This window comes from Sebastes umbrosus, chromosome 9 (assembly GCF_015220745.1).
Source record: "Sebastes umbrosus isolate fSebUmb1 chromosome 9, fSebUmb1.pri, whole genome shotgun sequence".
NCBI lineage: Eukaryota > Metazoa > Chordata > Actinopteri > Perciformes > Sebastidae > Sebastes > Sebastes umbrosus.
Window position 1 is genome coordinate 23,744,222 of NC_051277.1, and position 24,996 is coordinate 23,769,217.

Sequence of the window (24,996 nt, forward strand, 5' to 3'; positions counted from 1 at the left end):
CTGCTCTAATTGGGAGGGAACTGAGCCTCGCATTTCCATACTGCAGTAATACCGGCTTTATCCGCCCGTCTATCTGTCGGTCTGTCTGTCTGCCTACTTGGCATGCTTGCTTTTAAATACAATCCTTCACACGGGGGAAAATAATTATCCTGCACACGCTCACACAGTAATGCACAGGATGTATACGTACATACATACACTGCCAATACCACATAAAGAGAACTACTTTAACCACATAGAGGGGGGAAAAAAATCCCCACACGAAACATCTTTGTAACCTCTGACCCATTATCTTATATATTTATTCTGATTAAATATCTTTATATTGCTTTTGAGAGAAAAAAGCACCTAATGCAAGTGAATTGGTGAGTAATATAATCCAGCTGAATAATTCTCTGCATCATTTTGTGTTTGTGTGTCTCCGAAAACCAGCTCTCTCTGATACACATGCATATCCCCTATAGATTCCTCTTAACCCTATCAGACGGTGGGACAATCAAAATAGATTTGCATTCAAATGCCACATGCTCGGTATCAAATATCAAATCAAGCCCGAGTCACTGAGACAGACAGACCTCCACCTCCCCTCCAGCACCTCCTCCCTCCTTTCTCCTCCCAGGGTCCCAGGGACTCCCATTCTCCCCCGGACGAGCTCTATCGAGGAGTGACAGGCTGTGGCCACGGCGTGATTGACAGCCTGTTGATGCTTCTCTTTTCACCACGCACACACACACACACACACACACACACGCACACACACACACACACACACACACACACACACACACACACACACACTCCCCGTTCGCCTCCACCACCCTCTCTGTGCTCGTGCACTGGTCTGGGTGTCTGTGATAGCCCCTGGGCTAGTGCCCCGCAGGCTGCACAGCACCATACATACAAATCACAGTGTGTCAGCCTTGTGAATGGGCCCATTTTGACTTTGTCCTTGTAAAGTCAGGCCCCCCTTGAAGCGGGGCTGCATCTGCATCCTGCCTCTTTTTTTTTTTTTTTTTACTTTCCCTCTCACTCTTATATGCACACAGAGGCAGATGAACGATGAAACTCACACAAAGGGACAAGTAGTGGGAGCGTGCACACACATGCACACACACACACAGAAACAGGAAAAAAATGGCAGATTTAAATACGGTGCTAATGGGCAGCACCTCACAGGAGCAGGGTATAAATACATCAACAACAACACACACACATATATAGTCCACACACACCATAACGGGCCAAGACCCGGGGCCTAATCTCACACACTCAGCTAGTACACCTGGTTAATGTTAAGAGGGCAGTTATAGTCAATTACATTCCCATATAACGCATAAACCTCCACCCCGCCTGTGCCGGGTAGAGTAATTGAAAACAGGCGCACAACGCACCGGGGTCCAGACAAAAAGTCAACTTCCCACCCCTGACTTTCCCATTCACTACATTAGCTGTCTTCCTATTTCATATGCTGGAGTCCTGGGGGCAAATGTAAGGGGGAAGGAGGGGGTGGGTTGCCATTTGGATATAAGGCAGCGAAAAGAGCAGGAGGATATGGAGTCATATGAGGTATACTGCAGAGGAAGACAAAAGCAGTGGGAAGGGAGAGACGGCGAGGGGCTTTGTCTCCCAGGTGAGGTCCATGGGAGGAGCAGTTAGGGTCGGGGTGAGAGGGTGGCCGACTGGTGGTGTTCCATGCGGGTGGGGTGGTGGGGGAGTTAAGGGGGAACAGCGGTTGTAAGTAGGAGTTTGAGACTGACAGGTGACATTACCCTGCGTCATGGCTGGAGGGACAGAGGGACAGAGGGCGCGATGGTTATCCAAGCAGAGAAATGTCAACGTCCAGACACCGCTGTGACACACACACACACACACATCACACGCACGCACACATCACACACACACACAAACAAGAGCTGCACAGACACACACAAAGATCCAGGACAAAGGAGTCTGGAGTCTTTGAGAGCGGAAAAGGCTGGCTACAGTGGGCAGAGATGAAGAGATTACATCCTCTCCATTTAAAAAAAGGAGGAGATGAGAATAAAGAGACAAAGCAGAAGAAAAGGCTAAGAGTCAACCGGCTGTACTATTACCAGTCAACAACCTTGCATTTATTCATATATCGCCTGCTTTCTAAACATCGGCTTCCATCCTTTTTCCGTGAAGTTCTTTCTTCACATTTGTCCCTTTCCAATCTGCCGTTTTCATTAAAGCCTAACCTAATTTTGGCAAAGCTTATAAAATGTCCATATTGCTGCTCATTCGACCCCATTGATTTAGTGTTTGGTTAAATATTCACGACTGTGGATGCAATTAACATGCTGTTAATGAATAATTGATCGCATCTTAAGCGGCCATAAAACTCATGCATATTAATTATTGAAACAGGAAATATGAAAAAAAACAACCTTCCTTGTTTTGCCTCAATCAACCTTCTTTCATTTTGTTTCTTTAGTCAGGAGAGAATTCGAGGGGGGAAAAGTGTAGCTTTACGAATGCGTGTGTATGGGAAGGAGACAGTAGGCAGAAAGTGCGGCGAACGCTATGCAAATGCCTCCCATAAACACTGCTTTAACAGCCCTTATATGCATTTGAGCCGGCTCTGAGTACATCCATTTAGCTCGTACATACATCTCTACAGTATGTGTGCACAGCTCGCTGTGATGTGGAGTAAAAGTGCGGTTGAGCGTTGTGTTGACAGCCTCGGTGTGACAGAGGTAGCGGCAGCCTGTTTTGAGAGGCAAGTGTTTACCAGGAGCGAACACAACAAAAAACAAATCTGGCGAACATGGGGGGGCTTGTCAGCGCGAGACTGGAGATCAGTCAGCCAACAATGAGCTTTCCTGTGTCTCTAGTAGTGTATGGTTATAGGCTGATGTCACCCCTGGCACCTCCGCGGGCCCTGGTGAGCGGAGAACAATAGCGCAGAGAGAGGGGAGGCGGGGGCAGCCTAAATGTGCCTCACATTAATGCTGCGTTGCACCTGTGGTCAGGTGAATATTCGACTCCCTTCCTCGTGTGTATGCATGAGAGCAAAACTGTGTGTTTGTGTGTGTTTGTGGGGTTAAATTCATTACCGGTACATCCTGCACTCCTAACCCACTCTAAAATGTCTTGACATGAAAAATACAACCCAGAAGCAGCCACACACTCCAGGAAAACACCAATTTACATCGTTGCTTGTTATTTATTTAGCACAGAAAAAGCTCTCGGAGGTGTGTGCGTGTGTGTGTGTATGTGTGTGTGTTACCCCCCCCCCCCCCTCTATTTCCCTCTCCGGCACCTAACTAACTACTCGGCGATGTTGGTGCCTCGGAGCTAAAAGTGACAAGCCGTCAATTGTGTTCCAATATTAACCCCCTCTCAATGTCTGAGTGCCTGTCTTCTTCTCTGTGATGTCGGCTTGATCAAAGAAGCGGCACTTTGGCAAAAAATAACCAGGGAGAGTGAGACGGAGGACACCATGCTGCTTACAGACTGATGAACGACGGCCAGTGTCTCTCAGCAAAAAAAACTGTCCCCCCTTTTTCTTTTCTCTGTCTCTCCTTCTCAGTCTTTCTCATTACCTCCTTCTTTCTCTCTCTCTCTCCCTCTCTCTCTCCCAGGCAACATGAGGCGTTGGCTGAGCATGATTCAGTGTCTTCTATATACAGCCAGGCGGTAAGTAGTAGTTCATGGAGTGTATGGTATACAATTTTATGGAGAGGCTATGGGCTCAAGCTTTTTATATGGAGAGGAAGACAGGGCTTGCCAACATTTCTCCCCCCCCACTCCCCTCTATTTTGTTCTTACTATTCTGGAGAGAGATTGAAAGAGGGCTGGGCGGGGGATAAAAGAGAGAAGCAGACCACCAGAGTGACAGAATATGATACAAAGATGCCCCGTGTCTGTGTTTCATCTTATCTTAGCAGGTTCACCTAGCGGTGAGATTCCTCAAACGCACCTTCAGTCATAAGCAAAGGGGGGGCTGAAGGGAAAGGGATGGAGAGGGAATGAAAAGAGAGGAAGTACACACACACACACGGAGAGAGGGAGAGATGGGAGGTGGATCTCTCTGTGGCTAATTCTCTGGGTGTGGGAAAGCAGAGCACCTAACACAGGTTGGCCTGGTTTCAGTAATGAGTTTGATTCTTCTCTCTGCCTCCTCAGTCTCACTGGGGACCAAGACTGCATAATAACATCCTCCACACACACACACACACACACACACACACACACACACACACACACACACACACGCACACACACGCACAAACAGGTCTATGGGGAGCTAATTATTCTCACCTGTGTTAATTATTGCTGTAAGCCAATCAGCGGACTCTGTGCTAATTAGGCAGTGTTAGGTCTGATTAGTGTTTTGCAGCAGGCCCACTCAAACTGTTATCTACCATACTAGTCCCCTCAGGCGAGAGGGGAGAACAGGTGGAGGCTTGCCCTGTGTGTGTGAGAGTGTGTGTGTGTGTGTGTCTGTGTGTGTGTGTGTGTGCGCTCTTCCTTAATAATAAATAACTGAGGGACAAGCTTAAATTCACAATAAAACAAAGTCTAATCAGCGTCTTTTTGAATCGAAACTTCTATTAAACAAAACAATGCGTGCCATCAATTCAACTAGTCTCTGCCCTCTGAGTTAATTGGCCCTGGTTTGGGGTCCTTTTCTTTTATCTGGACAAACAGCCCCTGTGCCCTTTTAGTTAATGAGGGCTGATCCAGGATCAGTTCTGTCACTAATGGCTCCTTTTTGCCAGGATAACCCCTCGGATTGATCCGCGCATCACACATGCAACCCCCATCCTGACCCAGGAGAGCTATCTCCTGTGCAGATGCTCAAAAAGACAGAGGGAGACAGAGTGGAAGAAGGGAGTGGTGAAAGTATAAATGGAGGGTGTGTAGGTGATCTCCAAGCTGGAGAGGAATGAAAAGAAAAAAGGGAGAAAAAGGGAGAAAAGAGGAGAAAGGATGAGAGGAAGAGGAGGAGGAGGAGGAGGAGGGAGAGGGAGAAGGAGGCTGGAGGAAACCTTCCTCTTATGACACGATTGATTTTCTTTCAGAGGCTTGAGCCTGTCACTACTGAACACTTGGTCCCCCACTCCTACACACACACACACACACACACACACACACACACACACACACACACACTCAATCACACACATGCACAAACTCCGTGCCCTGACCTCCACGTGTGCCTGCTGGTCCATACTGGGTCTAATGACACCAGGGCCTCCCACAGATCAATACTAAACTGTCACTCAGCTGGCAAGCACACACACACACACACACCAACACCGACACACACACCAACACACACACTTACAGACACACACAAAAGCAGTCGGACAGATGCAGACACACACATACACACATGTGATGTAGGGTATGCGTTTGCACATTTGTGTATGCTGGAAGCGATGTTTTCTACAACCTCAGCAGATGCCCTCCTCCTCCCCCTCCTCCTCCTCCTCCTCCGCCCACACCCCCCCATACACACACACACACACACACACACACACAAACACACACACACTGGACCAAAGCCATATTCTCTCTCCTCAGCCGTTTTCTCACCCTCCTGCTCCCTCACACTGAGAGTCTGGGTCCTGATGTAATATTGATGAGCGAGGATGGAGGCCTTATAAAAAGTGATAGGTCCTTGTGATTGTAAATTATAGATTGTCATCGATTTGACCGCATACGCATGCATACAAATGCACACACACAGACACACAGACACACACGTATCAAAATAGACACACAACTGCTCATTTTGCCCAGGAGAGAATGAGGAGAGACGTCCCACCGCCCCACCACCCTCTCCTCTTGACTAACTTATTCCACGTCATTCAACGCCATCTCTTCCTGTTTCTTCTCTTCTTTCCATCCCCCCCCCCTCCTTCACTCTCTCCTCCTCTTCAACAATCTCAAGCACCCACCCGCCTCTCTCCATATACATCTCAAGTGCCACTTAGAAAACCAGACTGGGGCACGAGCCAAACTCTCTGTGGTTCTTGTGTTTGTGTGACTTTTGGGCGTCTCAGAGTCAAGATCGCAGAATAAAAAAACAACAACTCACAAATCAACAACCGGGGCCGCGCGTTTTCTTTTCATTCTGGACAAGACCGGATAATTTATGTCCAACAACAAATCTGTTGACTGTGAAAAGCTCTGGCTAAAAAACATTTGTTTGTCTCCGTTAAATCACTAATTATAGCCTGGCACAACACAGGGCAGATGCAGGCTAATTCACCATTAGGCCGTTTGCTGTTTATTAAACTTTTATAATGTGATCACTCTGATAACGGCACAATTGTTTCCCTGGGCGTGTGTGATTATACTGTTGTACCCCTCTGTCCCCTTGTAATGGCTCCCGCCGAGTGTGTGTGTCCATGTGTGTGTGTGTGTGTGTGTCTTGGAGCTTGCGGAGTAGTGTTTTCCATTTCTCATTAGAGTGGCACAGACTCCTGCTGCAGGGTCAATGGAGGGGGAGAGGGTGTGTGGATATGTGTGTGTGTTTGAAGGGGAGTGGGGTGGTAATGAGCGCAGGAACATAATACTACGGCGTCCATTAATGCTCTGAGGCAGTGACATTAGGCATACTTAACTAATAGAGCCAGTCTCTGCAATTACCCACTGTTATCTCTGCAGCTTTAGAGGGGAACCGGCTTTAATAAATGTTTGTAGTGATGTGATAAATGCCAGGTTTGCTCATTTGTAATCCACACTGCGGGACAAGGGGAAGCGGGCGGATCTAATTGTTTTACTCCTGATTCGAGAATGTGGAGTTCAGAGACAAAAAAAAAAAAACGTCTTTCCTTTTCAGAACATTTTTCCTCCAGGTACATCTTTTCTCCCTCTCTGTTGTCTATCTATCTCTCTACGTCTCTCAGTGGGGTACTGTTACAACTGTCCTCCTGTCAAACAGAGAAAAGCAGTCCGTACCCGACGCTCACCGTCACGTCTCTGCCTCCTCTTTTTCCCTCTCCCTCGCATCTCTCTTTCATCCCGGCCCACATCAGAGGCGCGGCCGTGATTGTGTGTGTAAACATCTTGTCATGCTAACACGGGCGTCATGACAGAAGAGAGACGCGCTTCATTAACGGCACGCTTGTGTAAGTTTGTCTTTGTGTTTGAACGGTGCATGTGTGGGCTTACATGTCCGTCCGTGCAAGTGTGTGTAATAGTGTGTTTCTTGAATTTTCCAGGGGTCAGTGGCAGAAAACGTAGAGGAGTTTTTTCTTTTATTGTGCAAATGTGACACAATTTAAGGGAGTGAAGGAGTGGAGCTCTTCTTAAACGAGAAGCCTTCTGGATAACAGAGCTCCAAACTTTTGGGACCCACTTTGGGCTCAATGATGAATTAGATTTGAGTGTATGTCTGTGAAATATAGAACTTCTACTTAACTGTAATGATGATGGCTTGGCATTTCGATCTTGTTGTTTTGAGTTGCTGTTAGTATATTGACCAAACAGTGTTTTGAATGTGTAACTTTATACAATGCGCCATGTGATAATTGATGGTAAGATTATTAGTATTGTCCTTCAATAGCGATGTATATTTGATGTTCATTGTTTGACATGTATTTTTCTTCTCTTCTCTTCCTGTTTTTTTCATGGTGTAATGGATATGTGATGATGTCACTTCCTCAAACCAATAGGGATGACAGACACTTCCAATCATCCAATCACATTGATTAAGTACATATTGGAGGGGATCTACTCCCAGCACCACAAACAATTTTGAGAATGTGCATGTTTTCCTCTCCTTGAACTATTTAAGGAGTACCATCAGCTACAATCCTGCAAAAGCGAAGTTAATACCTTCCGCCGTGCCAGCTTTACTCCTTTCTGAATATCTACCACAAAGAATAACTGTCAATTAACAAGCAAGCAATCACTTGCTACAGAAAATACACCAACTGTTTCAACCTCCTCGCACACCCCTCACTCTTTTGGCAGTAAATCTTCTCTGTTTGTGTGAAGACAATAGCCAGAGGAAGAGAGCGAGGGAGTGGTGTATAGCGAGAGAAAAAGAGGGTACGGGGAGGGAGGCAGACGAGAAAGCGGCACTGTTAATTGTTTTCCAGAAAAAGGTTGCGAAGGTCTGCACGTTTGAACTGAATGTCACCTCATGTAAATCACAGCCTCTGCGTTGGAGAAGCCAATAACCGGGATAATTAGCGTGACTCTCTCCTGCGCCGCACGCAGAGATCGAGGAAGCACACGCGCTGCTGAGGAAGACGCGTTCAAACGCAAGGGGGAAGATTCCAAGTGTGATTAACCAAAAAAAAAAACCTTCAGAGTTAAATCTGGATTTTTGAGTGGGAGGACCAAAGAAGAAGACACATAGACAGAAGGCCAGGTAGAAGAGATGAAGAAGAGAGACACGTGGATGGAGAAAAATCAGAGACACAAACACATTTAGGAGACGCGGAAGAAAAGGAAACAGCGAACATTCCTCGCAGCGAGGTCAAGCAACTCGGTAAACAAACAAACAACGTTAGCAGCGCACACACAAAGGGGGTGAGGCGGTGTAAAACAACAAAGTGTCTCAGTCGATTGCCTACGCCTTACTTTGTCTCCCCTCATCAGTTACATAAACACAAACAAAGGCCTTTAAATTCAGCTCGGCTTTTTGAAGTGAAACAGTGACATGTGCTTGGGTCTCATTTGCTGGTGATTAATGCAAAGTAAAAAAGAATATATTAGAAATGTAAGAATATATCTTCCCTTTGATCGAACCATGCTGTTGACCATAATTGTCTGCATGTTGACGTCGCTGCTTTACGTTTAATTACGGCGGAGACGCTCCCTTGAAGATTTCCTTTTGTCTCTTAACATTACAGCTCAAATTAGTCAAGCTCAATGTCACAAAACTCATATATAACAAGATATGAAATGGTTGAACTTGGAAACAATCATATGGTTACTACATAGGTGCCAGAGTATGAGTGTTTTTAAAAGGAAATTCAAAATCATCCTGCAGAAATAACCAGAATATATGAAAAGGATCATTCCAGTGTTGCAGAGTCCCACCACCACTATCACACTCCATATCTCTCCCTCCCCGTCTACCCCCCCATGCCGCGCAGGTTTTCCTTCCATTGTGGCGTGTGAAACTGAGAGCGGCGCTCACAGCGCCTGGCCAGCGATCCATTCTTCCTGGACAGATTGATGGAAAACAATCAACAGACTATACATCTTGCTCGGGCACAGCAGGTCACCGGCACTCATCCTGGACACCTGGACGTACATCCTGGGCCTACAGAGCTGAGGTAAAGCGCCAAAAGAGGGTCTGGAAGGGAAACCGGCTGATGGGAAGTGGGACGCCAGGTTGGGGTGGTATACGGAGCTGGCATGTACAGTCTGCTTTCTCACTTAGAAATAATTAGTAAACAATGAATCATCAGGGGCGGTTGGAAGCTATACTGCTCGATGACACACTGGCTCGGCCCTGCTGGGAGAGGAGGCCGCGAGTATCCTTCACTGAGAGGAGCTGCTGTGTCTATTCAATTACGAGCAGCAACACAGGCGGCCATGTAACACATTGGCTGTGAGAGAGCACTTAGTGGGCCGTGTGCTCGTCTGTCCACACACATCAGAGCATTGAGGAAACAAAGCGTTGCCCCCTGCCACACACACGCATAACCATGCACGTCCAAATGTATAGCATCACACCGAGAGGCACGCGGCCGCTCTCTTCACGCCTCATTTGAAAAGCAAATTGAGCGCATCTTCTAGGGCGAGTCACGGACTAAATCCTGGAAAACGTTACCCTTCTCCCTCACTCGCAGCAGCACCACACGCGTCATACACGAGACCTTTCATATGGTAAATATATCTTTCATTCTATTTAGCTCCCCCTTCTATCTCTATCTCTCTCTCCGTCCTGCAATTTCCAACACCAAAAATGTCTTAAATAGCTCTCGGAGAAGTAGGACGCTACTCATTTGGGTCAGCTCTGGCCGGCCAAACCCCCTCATTCTGGGACAGAACAAACACTGACACAAAAGGCAGTGGGAACGGCCAAGGAGAGCGGCCAGGTCAAGCAGGGAATGTCAAGCAGTAATGACAAAGCAGTTTGCAGAGAAAATAGAGCTACAACAGCGCTATTTACAGTAGCTCTCGCCAAATATAAAACCATGTCATGCAACCCAGAACTTTTCACTGTTTTAACATTTGTAAATTACATTTTATATGCCCTAATAAACTGTTTGCTACCTGCATTCAGCTGGGGAGCATTAGCTTAACTACCTATAAAGTATGATAGCAGCTCTGTTTAGTTTATTGGGGAAAGTATTAAAACAAACAAACACACACAAACTCAAGCATTAAAAATACTTATTTCCAGCATTGTTTCCTCACCACCAAACGAAACCAGCTTGTGTTAATTTGATATTTCATATCATGGAAACAAACCCCATGTTTACTCTGAGAATGTTTCGCAAAAAGAAAGCGAGCCCAGTTGTTGGAGGTGCTGAAGGTCTGGATGAGAGAGAAAGAGGCAGCGCTGTTTTAGAGGCTCCTCGACCTCCAAACTCCCTGCTGTCAATCAGCGCAGCCGTCCGTCCCTTGGGGCTGCGCTTTCCTCCAACCCTGAGGGGGGGGGGGAACCACCGCAGGGAAAAAAAGAACACAACCAAACAGATGCAGAGAGCTGCAGGTCAATGTGTGTGTATGTATGTGTGCGTTACATTTTTGCCCGCCTGTGGATTCTCATAAGTGCGCATGCGCTCCTCTGCATATGTATTTGTGTACTGTGTATGAGTTTATCTCAGGGTGAGGGATGCATCTATGTGTCTATGTGTGTGTGTGTGTGTGTGTGTGAGGCAGATTTGTGAGGCGGCCAACACCTGAGGGAGGGGAGTTCTGCCCGCATATCGATGAGCCAGCAACTCTGCCTCTTTGCCCCTGAGCCCTGCACAAACACCACAACCAGCTCAGGGCCAGGCCTTTTCAAAGCCTCCCATAACATCTAATACAGCTGCCCCCCACTCCAATCCTCTAAGACTGCACAAAAGAAACAGCACATCAACAAGAAAAAAATCAAAAAAAAATCAAAAAAGAAAACATCTCTCCTCCCCCAAAAGAGAAACACTAAAAGAGAGATACTGTCAGGGTCTCGTGACTCTGTTTCTAGCTTCTCTTTGTCTTGGAAGGAAATGTAAAGCCACTGATAGGTGGTCAGAGACACAATAGAAAACCGACTGTGAGAAACAAGCGGGAATAGAGGGGGGAGAAGAATGACTATCCTTCATAAAATACAACAGACCCAGGACGCGGGGAAAGAAGAAAGAATTAATGAAGACCTCAACATTCAGACGTCAGACACATCAGCAGATACAGTCAGAAGAATGTAGGAGAGCTGCACCGTGAGTGTGTTTTCACCTTCTCACTAACACAGTCATGGATATGAAAGTGAAACTAAGCTGAGGGGACGGAAGGCGCTGCCAGTAAACCACATTAGCATCAAATGCAAATGAGAAGGGGGCTAATGGCTGGACAGGTGCAGACTGGGCCTCTAAATGACACACACACACACACACACACACACACACACATACATTCGCAGGCACACACACAAATGAGATGGATGAATTAAACATGGGTGGGCTCGGCTTGGGGGGCTGGCAGGGCTGACATAAAGTCAATGACATACATTATTCACTAGCGCACGTTAGCCCAGCCAAGGCAACACATGACCTCTCACCCCAGGAAGTGCATCCAAACATAACAACCAAAACAATGAGGGGGTTCCCCACTACAGAGGGACACAAAGACGGGGGAGAGTGACAAACAAGCAATGCAGCAAAAAATGCATTCGCTTGGAAAATAGCAATCCTTAAGACACTGCAAAGTTTACTTCCAGATGTGTCAGGTGATCTGGTGTGAAAGCAAAGCAGGTGTAGACCTGCGGCGGGTGCAGGAGATGAACCAAAACCTGGTCCGCAAGTGCTAACTAACTACCCACCGTGAAGCTGTTGCAGGCTCACAGAACAGGAAACTGTCGGCCATGACATCATCCTCCCCGGGAGGAGCACTTCCTGCCCGACATTCTTCACTCAAGACACACACACACTCGCCAGGAAATGGCCTCTATCAACACACACACACTCCTGGGGAAATAACCAACATCGATGCGGATACACAAGCACAGACACGCATGCGAGGAAATGGGCCACATCAACGGCGGGCTGCAGGAGTGTGTGCAAACGCAAACAAGCGCACACTCGAAAACAGCCATAAACCTGAAATAACATCGTCTGTGCATGTAAACTTGACACCCCCCCCCCCCCCCCCCCCCCCCCCCCCCCCCCCCCTCCCCGCACTGGAAAGGGGGATCATGGGAAATGCAGGGCTATCCATTGGATCCTTATCTCTGGTCGCAGAGAGTTTCTCTCCCGCCTCCAGAGAGGCTCTCCCTGCCTGGGGGACACCCTGCGGTAGGCCTGGGGGAGCTGGCAGGGCAGGAAAAGGGCCACGGGACACAGGTGGTAGGAGCCAAGAGAGGACACATGGGGCTGGAGGGACAGTCATACCCCCAAAGCGAGTAGGGTTGAGAGATTAGTCCGCAATTATATGGAAGCAGCAAGTAAATGAACAAAAAGCAGTTCTGTGGGGAGAAAAGCTATGCAGGGAGATAGCAGAGGTGTACACGGGTGAGAGGCAAATGTGTTTGTGATTTGAGGCCCAACCAGGCACATGATAGACTGACTAGCAGTGGCTGCATATGATTAACCCCACACTAACCAGGAGTGATGGAGAGAGGTGGAAGTGGAGGTGGAGGGGGGTTAAGGGCTCCCCTCATATTATCCTGCCTCTGTAAGAGGCTAAAGTGGACCACACATGTTTCCCCGGGGAAGATATAGAGAGGCGCACACAAGCGTCTCACCTTTCAGCTGCTTTCCCCTGCCCAGTGTCAAGCACAGACACAACCTGTCATGCCAAGGTCTCTTTAACTTTCCAAGAACTCACCACCTCAGAGGCTAAATGCATACAAGATGACATCTTCATCTTCAGGACTGATTCAGATCAGATGGACTGTGAACATCTGAGACAGTCAGAGATGACAACGCTACATGTAAAATTGAATGTCGCTGCTACCATGAACCAAAACAGCATAAAAACAGGGCAGATTGTGGGGGGTTTCTTTCATCTTCAGTAAAAATCTAAGAAATGTTAAAGTGCCATATGCCGTCATAGACTAAACAAATATGCTTCATAATTAAAATCCGCATCGCACTGCTCCTTGCAAGCGCTTTAAAGCCCGAACAAATTCTCTTTTCAACAGGAGGTGAGATAAAGAGGTGGGTGAGAGAGATTCTCCCGGTGAGCGTGTACAGTACCCAGAGCGCTCCCGATCCACACTGTACCAGATTTGTTCTCCTAACAATCAAATAAGTTTCTCATTAGCTGACTTTATTTTTCCTCATTCCTGCGGTTTTGCTGCAGTGGCCTGTTTCTCCCATCTTAACGAGAGAGAGCTAATTAGGCAATCAGACCCATTACTCTTCCAGAAGAGTTAGAGCTAGCCCAGCTAATTAGGGCTGTAAAATCTAATCATCTCTGCGAAACAGCAGAGGGCTAACGAGCCCTTATTTAACGAACTAAATAACTTCAAGGGTGGAGAGGGGCTGTTGATGGTATTTCTTTATGAATTTGAAGGAGGGGAACTCGTGGTAATTGAGTCAGTTTCACCCTCACAGTTGTTTGTTTGTTTATGAATCCCAGATTATTACAACTGCCAAGAATATATTGGTACTAAATGAGCAAACGTATAAACCCTCCTCTCCTTATTCCCCTTCAGTTTTCCCCCCTTTAAAGCGAGCCAACCTCCCCCATTCGCTCTCCTCTCACCTGACCTATTTTCCTGTCCAGAAAGAGTGCTCGCTGGAGAGGAAAACAGAGATATTGCTGTTGTTTTCCCTCCCCCTGTTCTAATTTGTTGTTCGTTAATGCTGCCCTCACACCTGAGCCACTGGGCGTCGGGGGAATACCGCCAGCGAGCGACCACAACACATGCTCAGTGTGGGAAAAGCTGTTCGCAGCAGAGATCAGCCTGTTTCGCCAAGGTGGCTCTGCTCAAACTGCGGCAAAAACAGAAGGGGAAAGTTTAACCGTGGCGAGAGCCCGGATGGCGCCCGCGTAGAAACAGAGCGACAGAGCGCACAGATGAGAAATTCAACAAGTATGCGCACACGTGAGAACAAAAATCAGAAATGTGGCACAGAGTGATGGGCAGGCGTGTTGTCTGAGGCCACGTGGTGGGGTGCAGCTGTCTCAGGGAGCGCTGAGGTGAGGCCTTCCGCTTCACTGGAGCGGAATGAGGGTGGCGCACACGCACACACACACACACACACACACACAATTCACACAATTCACACACACACACACACACACACACACAGGTAAAGAGTAGCTTTTGACAGAGCAGCAGCGAGCACAGGACAGCTGTGTTCATCAGATAGCACAGGTCACTGCCTCATTAACACTCACACAAATACACTCGAATGTGACAAATTCAAATCAGACATAAAACATAAATAACCTACGTTGTTTGGAAGGGTTAAATACAGTCAGAAAAAGGTGATACTTCAAGTTCAGCCTTAAATTTGCACGCTCCAACAACTGCTCAAGTATAAACAAATAATTTCCCTCACAATGTACGTCAACACGTGGGCCACACGCATGCACACAGCAAAGACCGGACCGTAAATCTACAGCACTTTTCTTTTTTCCCGACTAACCGTTAATCAGGCGAGCTGCTGCATCGGTCAGAGGTAGTTTATGATGGCAGGAGAAAGGTGTACACTCAAAGAGAAGTGTGTGTGTGTTTGTGTGCAGGAGTGGTGTCTGCCAGTGTCTAAAGCTGCAGACAAGCTTGAGTATACCACACCCGGCCCAGAGTGAGATTTATACACAGAAACACACACGCCAGGCTGTAGCTGTAACCCTAACTGCTCATCAGCTAAGTCATCAGCCCGACCACACAAACACTGTTTGACCACACTTGAAGCAGAGCTCAACTGCTCTGTGATTGCTCCTCCACTTCACACACATACCGCTGGAGTAGTATTTACTGCTGTTTCACACATTTTGCGCACACAGACGATTATGGTTGCTGAAATTTAAACAAGCCGTGGCCTGCAGGTTACGTTTTCTCAGAAAATAGCAAAAATAGCTTTCATCTGCCTACTCCTCTAGAAATTTATACAAAATTCTGTCATTATTTTTCTATCTATGGGATGTTTCTGCAACATTTGCTGCCTGTGTATTCTGCACACATTTCCTGTTCACACCTACAGGCAGTCATACGTGCTTGTGTTTGTGTTTGCCGTGACAGCGCAGCATCGCGTTGGCCCGGGGTCAAAGGGCAAAGTGTGCTTACCTGTCGATGATGACAGGGTCTGATGGGGTCTCGTTCCTGTTGCCACAACTCTTCTTATCACAGCATCGACTGCAGGGAGGTGAGAGAAGAAGGGGGGGGCAGAGACAAAGGAGAGGAGTTAGTCACAGCGGTGTGAACAGCAGAGAAATAAAGATAAGGTACATCACTGAGAGGGAGAGGATGTCAGATGAGCGTACAGGAAAAGAGAAAGAGGAGTAAGAGGGCGTGAGACTTTGGCAGAGTTTAAGAAGCGACGTGAATAGGATTTCTGCCGGGCTTCCCGAGGTAAGACCGGGGCTCTGGCGCTACAGTAGGTGAGATCAGCGGGGCGATTTTAGGAGAAGTTTGGAGGAGGAGAGAAAAAGCAGTGAGCTTGAATGGGGCTGGATACAAACTTGAATTAGCCTCCAGGGCTCAGGTTAGCTCCATTTCTGTCAGACATCACACAACCAGACATCTTATGTTCTCTATTTTTCCTCAGTGCTCGTACCCTCCCTCTATCCCGCCTCTCCCTCTCTCTCTCTCGCGCTTTTTCTCTCTCTTCAGAAGTGGGTCACAGAGTGGTCCCACTGGACCTGGGGAGTAGTGCATGCTGGGTAGAAGGGGGTTGCATACTGATGTGACGAGTCCTTTCTGAATCATTTGACTGCAGCACAATGTAACAGCGTTGTTGTGTGCCGTCAGCCCCCCCGTTTCCCCCAAAAAGTATCATCGCGTCTACCTTTTCTTCTCTGTCTGCGTGTACAGTATGCACGCCTGTGTGTACCTGCGCCTGACTGCATCTACTGTATGTGTGTGTGTGGGAGGAGATGGAGAAAGACACAAAAGAGAGGGAGTGAACGGGGGAGACAGATTGACCCTCCCCCCTACTTTCTTGAGTCCCCCAGGACAGGAGGCTTGGAGAGCCAGATCGGATTTCTGATCTCGACCGTTTCCTGCAGCGTATGAAAACAAGTGGTCTAAATTGCCTTGTGTGATAACCAGGAAGTGGCTACACTTTGCCACTGGCCATTTCTCTAAATCTGACTCTACATGTATTGCTAAACGGCTGGTTTGTGAGGGACAATCACATGCTGTGTGATGCTTGTATTGATTGTAAATGCAGGCGACGGTGTGTGAGATCTGCGCTTGCTGTAGTATATTTGACTGTGTGTGTGTCTGTATTTTATGTGTAATCCGAGTCTGTCCCCCTCTGCACATAGCTCACTGTCAGGACACAGCAAACTGCATGTATTACACAGACTAAGGAGGATGGGTTTGAGTAATGAGCTTTTCCTTGTCCTAATTAGCTGAACATGAGAGGGATGCACACACATATACACAGACACATACACACACACACATCCCTACCAACAGAAATAGGCCAGGGCCCATCTCCCCAACCCACTTTGAGGAAAATGATAAGATTTCTGTTGTAATTTAGCAGTGCTCCTCGTGTCTTGGCCCCCTCTTTACACCAACAGGGACACCTCCGATGTGAGAAAAACATTCACCTTGATCCAGACTATAAAGCATCGGCAGGACCAACAAATGACAGCTGTGGCTTGGTGTGTTTTGTCTTACCTGCACATGATCTCGTGGGTCAGCAAGACCCGACACATCTCTGGGTTTTTATCCTGGCCCTCATAGATAATCGCCTGGAAGGATGGAGAAGAAAAAAAAAAGAAAAAAAAATCACAGACAATTCAAATAACCGTGATTTTTTTATGTGGCATGCTGAAAGAGGGAAAAAAAAGTGAGCCACGATGCAGGGGCAAATAAAAAAACAGAAAAGTGTGTGTCTTTCATCTGGGAGTAGTGTTGTCTATCTGGCAAAATGTGTGTCGTGGGAATCCAGTCCTCCTGAACAGGAACGCTCTGTTCTGACAGAGACAGTAAGAGAGAAAGCATGTGTGTGTGTGTGTGTGTGTGTGTGTGTGTGTGTGTGCCCGTGTGTGTGTGTGTGTACTCCCGCGTGTGCATATGTGTTTGTGCGTGCGCGTATGTTTATATGCTGTGTACAGTGAGCAGTTGGACTGCCAGACTGGAGTATAGTGCACCATCTGGTCCATACAGCACAGCGTCCAAAAATCTAGTCTGGTTACCCCTCCAACCCCACTCAACATGCTCTCCAGGGCTGTGATCACCCTGCACACACACACACACACACACCGATAAACACGCCAACACACACACGCACTCACACAAACAACATCCCCTCCTACTCCTTTCATTCTAAGGCAAACTCTCTTCAAGCCTAATGGCACTAGAGGCAGAATTGGCAAAACAAAAGACCCGATATCAAAACAGCATTGAAGTGGCTTATTTTCTTCGTATCTAAGTCGTTTCCTAACGGAGAATTCCCTCAGTGTGCGCCAGCCCACATGTGCTGCTCTGTATTTCTTTGTGCGATTGAATTGGCCATAACACACTCTGGGATAGTTTGTTCTGTTTCACATTGAGGAAATGAGGGTCAAGGTCCTCAAAGAGTGAGCTGGCATGCATCACTGTCTCTCTCAAACACTAACACTAACACTAACACACAACCGCATCTGCACCTCACTGGGATACTCACACACTATATGTGCACGATCACACAGCCTCACACACACACACATATACTATATACTGCCTGACGCTTGTAAAAACACACACACACACACACACACACACACACACACACCATCCCCACTTACTCGCTGCTGTGCAGAGGTAGAGTATGAGGACACATGTCCTCTACTTTTCTGGGCCTCTGTAAATGTATTCCACAGGTAAGACAGGTCGTTTATCAAGCCGGCTGTGCTGTGCTGAAGTTGAGGGTCTCAGACACAGGCATGCAGCGGGGGCGAGGAGGAGGAGGAGGAGGAGGAGGAGGAGGGGGCGGTGGTAGGTAGGGGCAACATTCAGACCAACACAACTACCAAACTCACTGATGCACACTTTCATTCTTTAAACCTGTAGTTTAATGCAAACCTCTTACCTGTTTAGTCATAGAGTCGATGAGACGAACATACAGGTCCTGCTCTGTCCTGATCCCTGCACAGAGACAGAAACAGAGAAATGGTTCAAATATAACCAGCAGGCTTCATATCACATCTGAGGCAAAGCTTTTTCTCCATTCTGGAGAATATTTCAGATCACAGGTTTTATTCATTCTGACTTCTCCTCTGAGGCACTTTATGGGAACTAAATGAGTCCAAACTGTTTCTAATGACTTTCAGTATTTGTTGCATGCTGTCAGTTTGCTAGGAACTTTAGAAAATTGAATTTACTTTATTTACCTCTATTGACATTATCTCTAAAAACATTTATCAAGAACTGTGAAAACGTGCACAGCAGGGAGAACCACACTATTAATATATTATAATCAATATAATTTAATTATTCAATCAAGGAACAAAGACTTTAAAAAAAAATAAAAAAGGAGGATGGGAAACATTTTATTATGCTTCCTTTGGGTTGTTTACTGCTGACCAGAGAAGATATATTTACAATAAAAAAGCAGCAAGCACAACATAATAATAGACAAATAATAATAATATTATAAATATAATTATGTAGTGATAATAAAAGTGGAAATAATAACATTTAAAAAAGTACTAAACAGATAAAGCACTAATCCTTCACATGAATTATAAAATAAGGCATAAAACACAACAGGATGTGACCTCCTAAAACATTTGTTTCCTGAGTTTCCTCACGTTGGTTTGGCGTATCATTCACTCACTGCTTCTTTTTTTTTTTTATTGCTCCATAAAAATTATGGAAGCTAAACTCACCGTTACTGTAGAGGAGCTGAAGTCTATAATGGATCCCATTGTTGGTCTTTTCCCCCGTCGTTTCCTATGAAAATTAAACCAAACAAGAGCCGGTCAGAGCGAGCAAAACATCTCAACTGGGACTTTTATACTGCGCGTCCACAACTTGATATTTTTAGACTATTAACATATTAAAGTCTCTCTAACTGTGATCACATTTAAATCACTTCTTCATAACATCCACACAGACAAAAAGAAAGAAAACAAGCTTGTGTTTGCAACAACTTGTTTTTGTTATTTGACAAAAATATATTTTGTAAACTCAATTTCTTAATAATCTGATATTTTGAAAAAAGAACTTTCTTTACAACTCGAACCAGTTTACAACTTTATTAATATTAGAAACGAAAATTGAATAGAACGTATACTACAGACATTTAACAAATTTAATAAGAATAAATTTGACATGTGTATTAATTATAAATGACATTGTGTATGTAATGTAATATTAAATTGTGTTAATATTACTGACCAACAGCAGAAGGACATTTGTATCTAATAAATAATAAACAAGTCGATACTAAATGCTGATGAATAAAACACGCATTTAAAAGTGAAACATTCACTTTTTAACGCCACTTGCTCACAGATCAATAATCCACCTGATCGACGCATCAAACACTAATATTGATGTTTGTTTAGAAAATTAAATATCGTGTCTGACAACACCTGCAGGAACATGGCAGCACGCTGTGCTGAACTGTCATAATTCAATATTATTAGTGGCACAAACTGGGTGCAAAAGTGCTCATGCACTTCGTTTACAGCTTTAAAGTAAATTAGTTTAAAATGGATTTTGAAGGTTTTGAAATTATAAAAGAAATGCTAAAATAACCAGAAGTGTGTAAATCTTTTAGGAAACCACATCTATAACGCCTTCATGATCCCTGCTGTGTGCGTCTGGCCACTTTGTTAACACACAGTCTGGTAATTTATCACTTGGACTTAACAGCCAGTATACTGTGTCAGGCATCAGTCCATGCTTCACAACATTAGAAGCTTATTTTAAAGATTTTATTACAAACTATACCATGTGGTGAAAATGTATATATATTTTTTGTGCGTGTGTGAAATGTGCAAACTCACCTTTTCCTTCTCTACAAAGTCGATGTAGGTGGTTCTCTCTATTTCCACCGGCTGACCCTGTCTGTCGTATAAAGCCAAGACGAAGTGGAAGAAGTTGGACTTGCGGAGGTTGGAGGGCGGCTGCTTCTCGAAGTGTGCCCGAGCAAGACCCACTCCGCTGCGGACACACAAGCACAAAACTAAGCACCATCCACCATGAAGGCAATTAAAAATAAATGCACTCAATAATAATAATAATAATAATAATAATGCAACACAAGAGAAATATGCTTTTAAAAAATCCACTCTACAGTCGCTTATGTTTCACTTCTAAAATCCCCTAACTACATATAATTTAATTAAAAACATATTTCTAATGCGCACAAACCCTTTACAGTTGTATCAACAATAAATAATGAAGCAAACAAGTTTAAATATTAACCAATAGGCCATAAAAGCCTTAACTATACTCATTTATATAACAAACATAATTTGGAAATATCAATTGGTCTTATGATAGTATAGGCTGATAGCATGATAGTATGGCTGCTGTCGATAAAAGTGTGATAGTTTATTTTAAACTTGCCCAATTTAATATATTCAATTCAATTTTCAATTTATTTTTAAATAGCGTCAAATCATAACAGAAGTTATCTCGAGACGCTTAATATATATATATATATATTTGTATTGTTTTAAGAAAAACTTCCAAATTCAAGCTAGACAAAACAATCTTAATGTATGCAAAAAAGTAACCTACTCTGCTTTATCATAACCAAAAGAATAGAAACAACCACCGAAGTTAAGGTGGAAAACCTTAAACTCACACTAAGCACACTTTTCCACACACCAAAAGTTAATTCTAAGCCTTCATTTAAACCCTGCGAGCATATAATAAAAGTGTTTGCAGCTAACTGTGCTTTCCGTCCAGAAATATGCTAAAAAACACTCTGAGCCACATACAAGCATTATATCATGTTGGACTTAAAAAAAACTTATAAAGCCAGCAGGAAACAGTGGTTATCCAACTCTACGGTCCTCTGGAGGACGCTTGATAACAGCAGCTCCGCAGATCATAACGCGTCTCTCCAACCCGGTTCTCTCTCCGGTTCTCTCTGCGGTGCAGCGCAGCGCACAAGGCCGCCTCAGGCTCACCTCTGGGCGGCTGTGTTGGAGTCCAGCACTCCGGCGCCCTGCATCCATGTCCGAACCGCGTTCATCCCGGCCACCATGGGCTCTTCTTTCATACTACTCCCACTCCTCTGGATGCTCTCGTGGATGCCAAACATCAAAAAACGCACCTTCACACTGTCGCTATCTCTCTCTCACTCCTCTCCTTCCTCTCCTCTCCTCTCCTCTCTCTCTCTATCCTCCCTCCTCTCCTTATTTCCCTGCCTCCACCTCCTCTTTTGCGTCTGTTTGATCTGCGCTGTCAGAGGAGCAAAAGTGGCGTGGTCTGTTTCACTTGGCGTTTAGTTGTTGCGCGTGTTTCTCAAAGTAAACAAAAAGATGCGACATGTGGAAGGGAAAAAGGGGGAAGCTGTCAGCAATCCAGGGTTAGCTGCACCTCATGTCAGCGACTCCTCCACGAGAATAAAAAAGCGAGCAGCTGTGAAGATGAACAGCGATGAAAGAGGAGAAGCGCAGGATGAGAGGATGAGAGGGTTGCACCGAGTTGGAGACAGTCCCACCAGGATCAAGGTGCAAAGCTGACAAAAACACAAGCAAAAAATGTCACTTTTTTTTTTTTTTTGTTGCAACAAACAAGTCCACAGTGAAAAAAGGAAGGAGATGAAACACTCCTGCAAAGTCTCCTCTTGTTCAGATAGATGGATGAAACGGGAAGATTACGCGCAATTAAGAAGAGGCAGTCCTCTGCATCCGCTCCTCTGCAGCTCCTTGCTCGGGTTGATTTTTGCGCTCTCTATTCTTCCCTTGAGGAATCACTTTGGACCATCTCTGGGATGCCAAACAGGAGAGGACTAGTAGGTGAGGGAGGCGTGGTTTTACAACAGCGAGCAGGAACGCCCCCCCCCCCAACACCAACACACAGTTAATAAGGCAGGACAATCAGCTGTCCACCAACCAGGACCAGACCAGCCTGCCTGATGTCCCCGCCTCATCTCAGCCTCATCTCATCTCACGCAGCGTCCCAACACAGACACTTAGCCAGAAGCTGTGCACGATGTGTGTGTGTGTGTGAGCGCTCATATGTGTGTGTGCTCTCTTTTTTAGAGTTGACAATTAACGTATTGGCGACTATCAAACATCAGCTCAGGTTGAGGACATTAGTTTAATCCAGAGACTAAAAGGGCAGAGTGAAGAGGAGTAACATCCATCGTCAGTTGTCACTTGAGCTGCAGCTATGAAAATGAAAATGTGCCCAGCATCTGTCTTTGTAAAACAAGACGAAACACAATCTGATCAAATGTTTTACAACAGCATCAGAATAAAGAAGCTGATTTTTTTTTTTTGGCTCATTATGTGACAAAAAACGCGCAACAGCAAAGTGAAAGCAGACAATTTGAGGATATAGTTGCATTGCTTTGTGTGCAAGATTTAATTGTGTCAAATTAATTCAACATTAACAAATGTTGGCTAAAGAACGCTTTTGTCCATCACTCCATCTTGTTGTAAAATAATAATTAATGTGCTGCTAAAGACATGTAAATCCAGAGGACAGATAGTCATTTTGTAATGGGTTATGTATGAATAATTGTGATGTGTTTTGTTTTTTTGGCTGCTGGGTCTTACTTGTCTGTCTGTCTATGGTAACAGTATGTCTATTGGATGTGTAGTTCTTCTCAAACTGAGCTGCCTATGGATGCAAAATGAATTTCAGTGCAAACTGACAATAAAGTTGTATCGTATCGTAAGTTAACATTTGAGTTTGGGTTTTCCCCACATTGCTGCATGAAAGAAATATACAAAAATCACTTGATTTGAACATTTAAAAAATGGAATTTAAATGTGTTTTTTTCACAAGAACAGAGCAAGTCCAAGTGCTCATTCAGAGTATCAGCTCTGGGCAGATTATGAGATTAAGAAAAGTTTCAGCTCACAAAAAGCCTGGCAGCCGCTGCGCGCATTTCTCTGTTACAGCCCCGATGGTTTGAAATTAGCTTTGATTAGATGCATTACAGAAATCTTGCGGGACTAAGTTGCTGAATCCAACATAAATATGAGGATTACAGCTAAACTGCGCCGTGTGACGCTGTCCAAAAAAAATATTGCAATCACTCAAAAATAACTGCTCAAAAATAAAACAAAAAAGTGCAAAATAACAAAATTTACATGATTGCGCACAGGACCGTGAAACTGCACGGTGGGCTCACATGCATGAAGAAGTGTGCAGCTTGCAGAGAGAGAGAGCCTGTTACAGAGAGGGATGCATGTTTCAGATTCACATCAGCCCCCCATCATTACAGAGTCATTTCTAAATTGTCAAATTGAATTGTCTGGGGGCCATCTGTTCAATAACTACGGTTTGGTTCATTATAATGAAATGGGAAGAATGAGAGAGTCAGTTTGTCTGTTTGTTTTATCAGGGGGGGCATCTTTGAAAATTACGATTTTATCAGGGAATTGTTGAAATTAATCAGTTTGACACGTTTATGTTCACAGTTTAGCAAAAACTGCACAATTAAGAGCCACAGAAAAAAACCCCACCTAATGCGTAAAATACGCACAATTTAATAGAATTTCTGTAATTCTAATAATCTAACTTTCACTTTTTTTAGCAATTATAGTTATGACACATATATATATCCTCAAACCCCTGCAGCCAGCAGACATAAGAGTCTCAGCAGAGACTTGATAAATGCCATAAACGGTCAAGGTTGGACACCCCCACCCACTGCAATCATCTCATCATTGTCTATAGATGTTTATTTATGTCTCCATGCTGTGGGAGGAGAAATGTGAGCACCCCACACCACGTTGAGTACACGATATAATAAAATAGTGATAAAGAAAAAAGCAACGTGAGATAAAATGTCTCTCACACTGACTGGCTCACTTTTACGCGCACACACACACACACACTCACACACACTCACACACACACGTTCAGAGCTATCCTTCAGCACATTTGTTTGATTGTGGCCGGCTCTCTCTCTCGCCATGATGATCCATGTCTGCCTTTGGTCGAGGCCTCTAGGGTGGCATTTATTTATATCCACACAGTGTTAGCCCAAATATCACCGTCTCAGTATCCAAAAACAGAGATGTCAGTCGATGATCCAGCCATGTTAATACTGTGATTTACTAACTCCGTGGCACCCAGACATAAAGGTTTGCAAAAATATCTCCATTGCCATTACGCACGGGCTGGAATGCGCACGCCATGTAAACGATGTAAAAGGCTTGTACGTGTGTGTGTGTGTGTGTGTGTGTGTGTGTGTGTATACGACTTCCATTCAAGTGTCCACATATGGGAAGGCTATTAAAAAATAACTCTAATAAGACATTTTGAAGTAAGTGATCAGAAAGGAGTTGTATAGGCGCATGCAACCCAGCAGATGTTCTCGTAAATCAAAAGGTTGGGCTGATGATAATAATGGTCTGATTGAATCGAAGACTCGTAAAAATGACTAGTTGTAAAAAAAAAAAAAAAATCTGGCATATGCTTTATGAGAATGGGCCTTATGTCTACCAATATGCTCTCTAGTCGACATAAAAGAAGACAAATATAGATGTTTAACCATTTAAATGTGTAGATAAAAGATGCAAGCAGAATGCAATTTCATTGAT

General features: G+C 45.0%; 1 protein-coding gene across 6 annotated transcripts in view; it reads right to left on the minus strand.

Annotated features, from left to right (window-relative positions):
• ebf1a (EBF transcription factor 1a) overlaps positions 1–24,996 on the minus strand; it is a 69,840-nt gene that overhangs the window by 35,168 nt on the left and 9,676 nt on the right. Inside the window, exons 2-7 of one of the 6 annotated variants that reach the window (XM_037780560.1) lie at positions 21,400–21,953; positions 20,266–20,422; positions 19,141–19,204; positions 18,342–18,397; positions 16,946–17,019; positions 15,383–15,451 (exon numbers count right to left, since the gene is read on the minus strand). In XM_037780560.1, the coding sequence (XP_037636488.1) occupies positions 15,383–15,451; positions 16,946–17,019; positions 18,342–18,397; positions 19,141–19,204; positions 20,266–20,422; positions 21,400–21,533 (554 nt within the window). In that variant the 5' untranslated portion in view covers positions 21,534–21,953. Of the gene's footprint in view, positions 1–15,382; positions 15,452–16,945; positions 17,020–18,341; positions 18,398–19,140; positions 19,205–20,265; positions 20,423–21,399; positions 22,258–24,996 lie in introns of those variants that run through there. The other 5 variants (XM_037780563.1, XM_037780564.1, XM_037780561.1 and 2 more) reach the window with 5 other exon arrangements.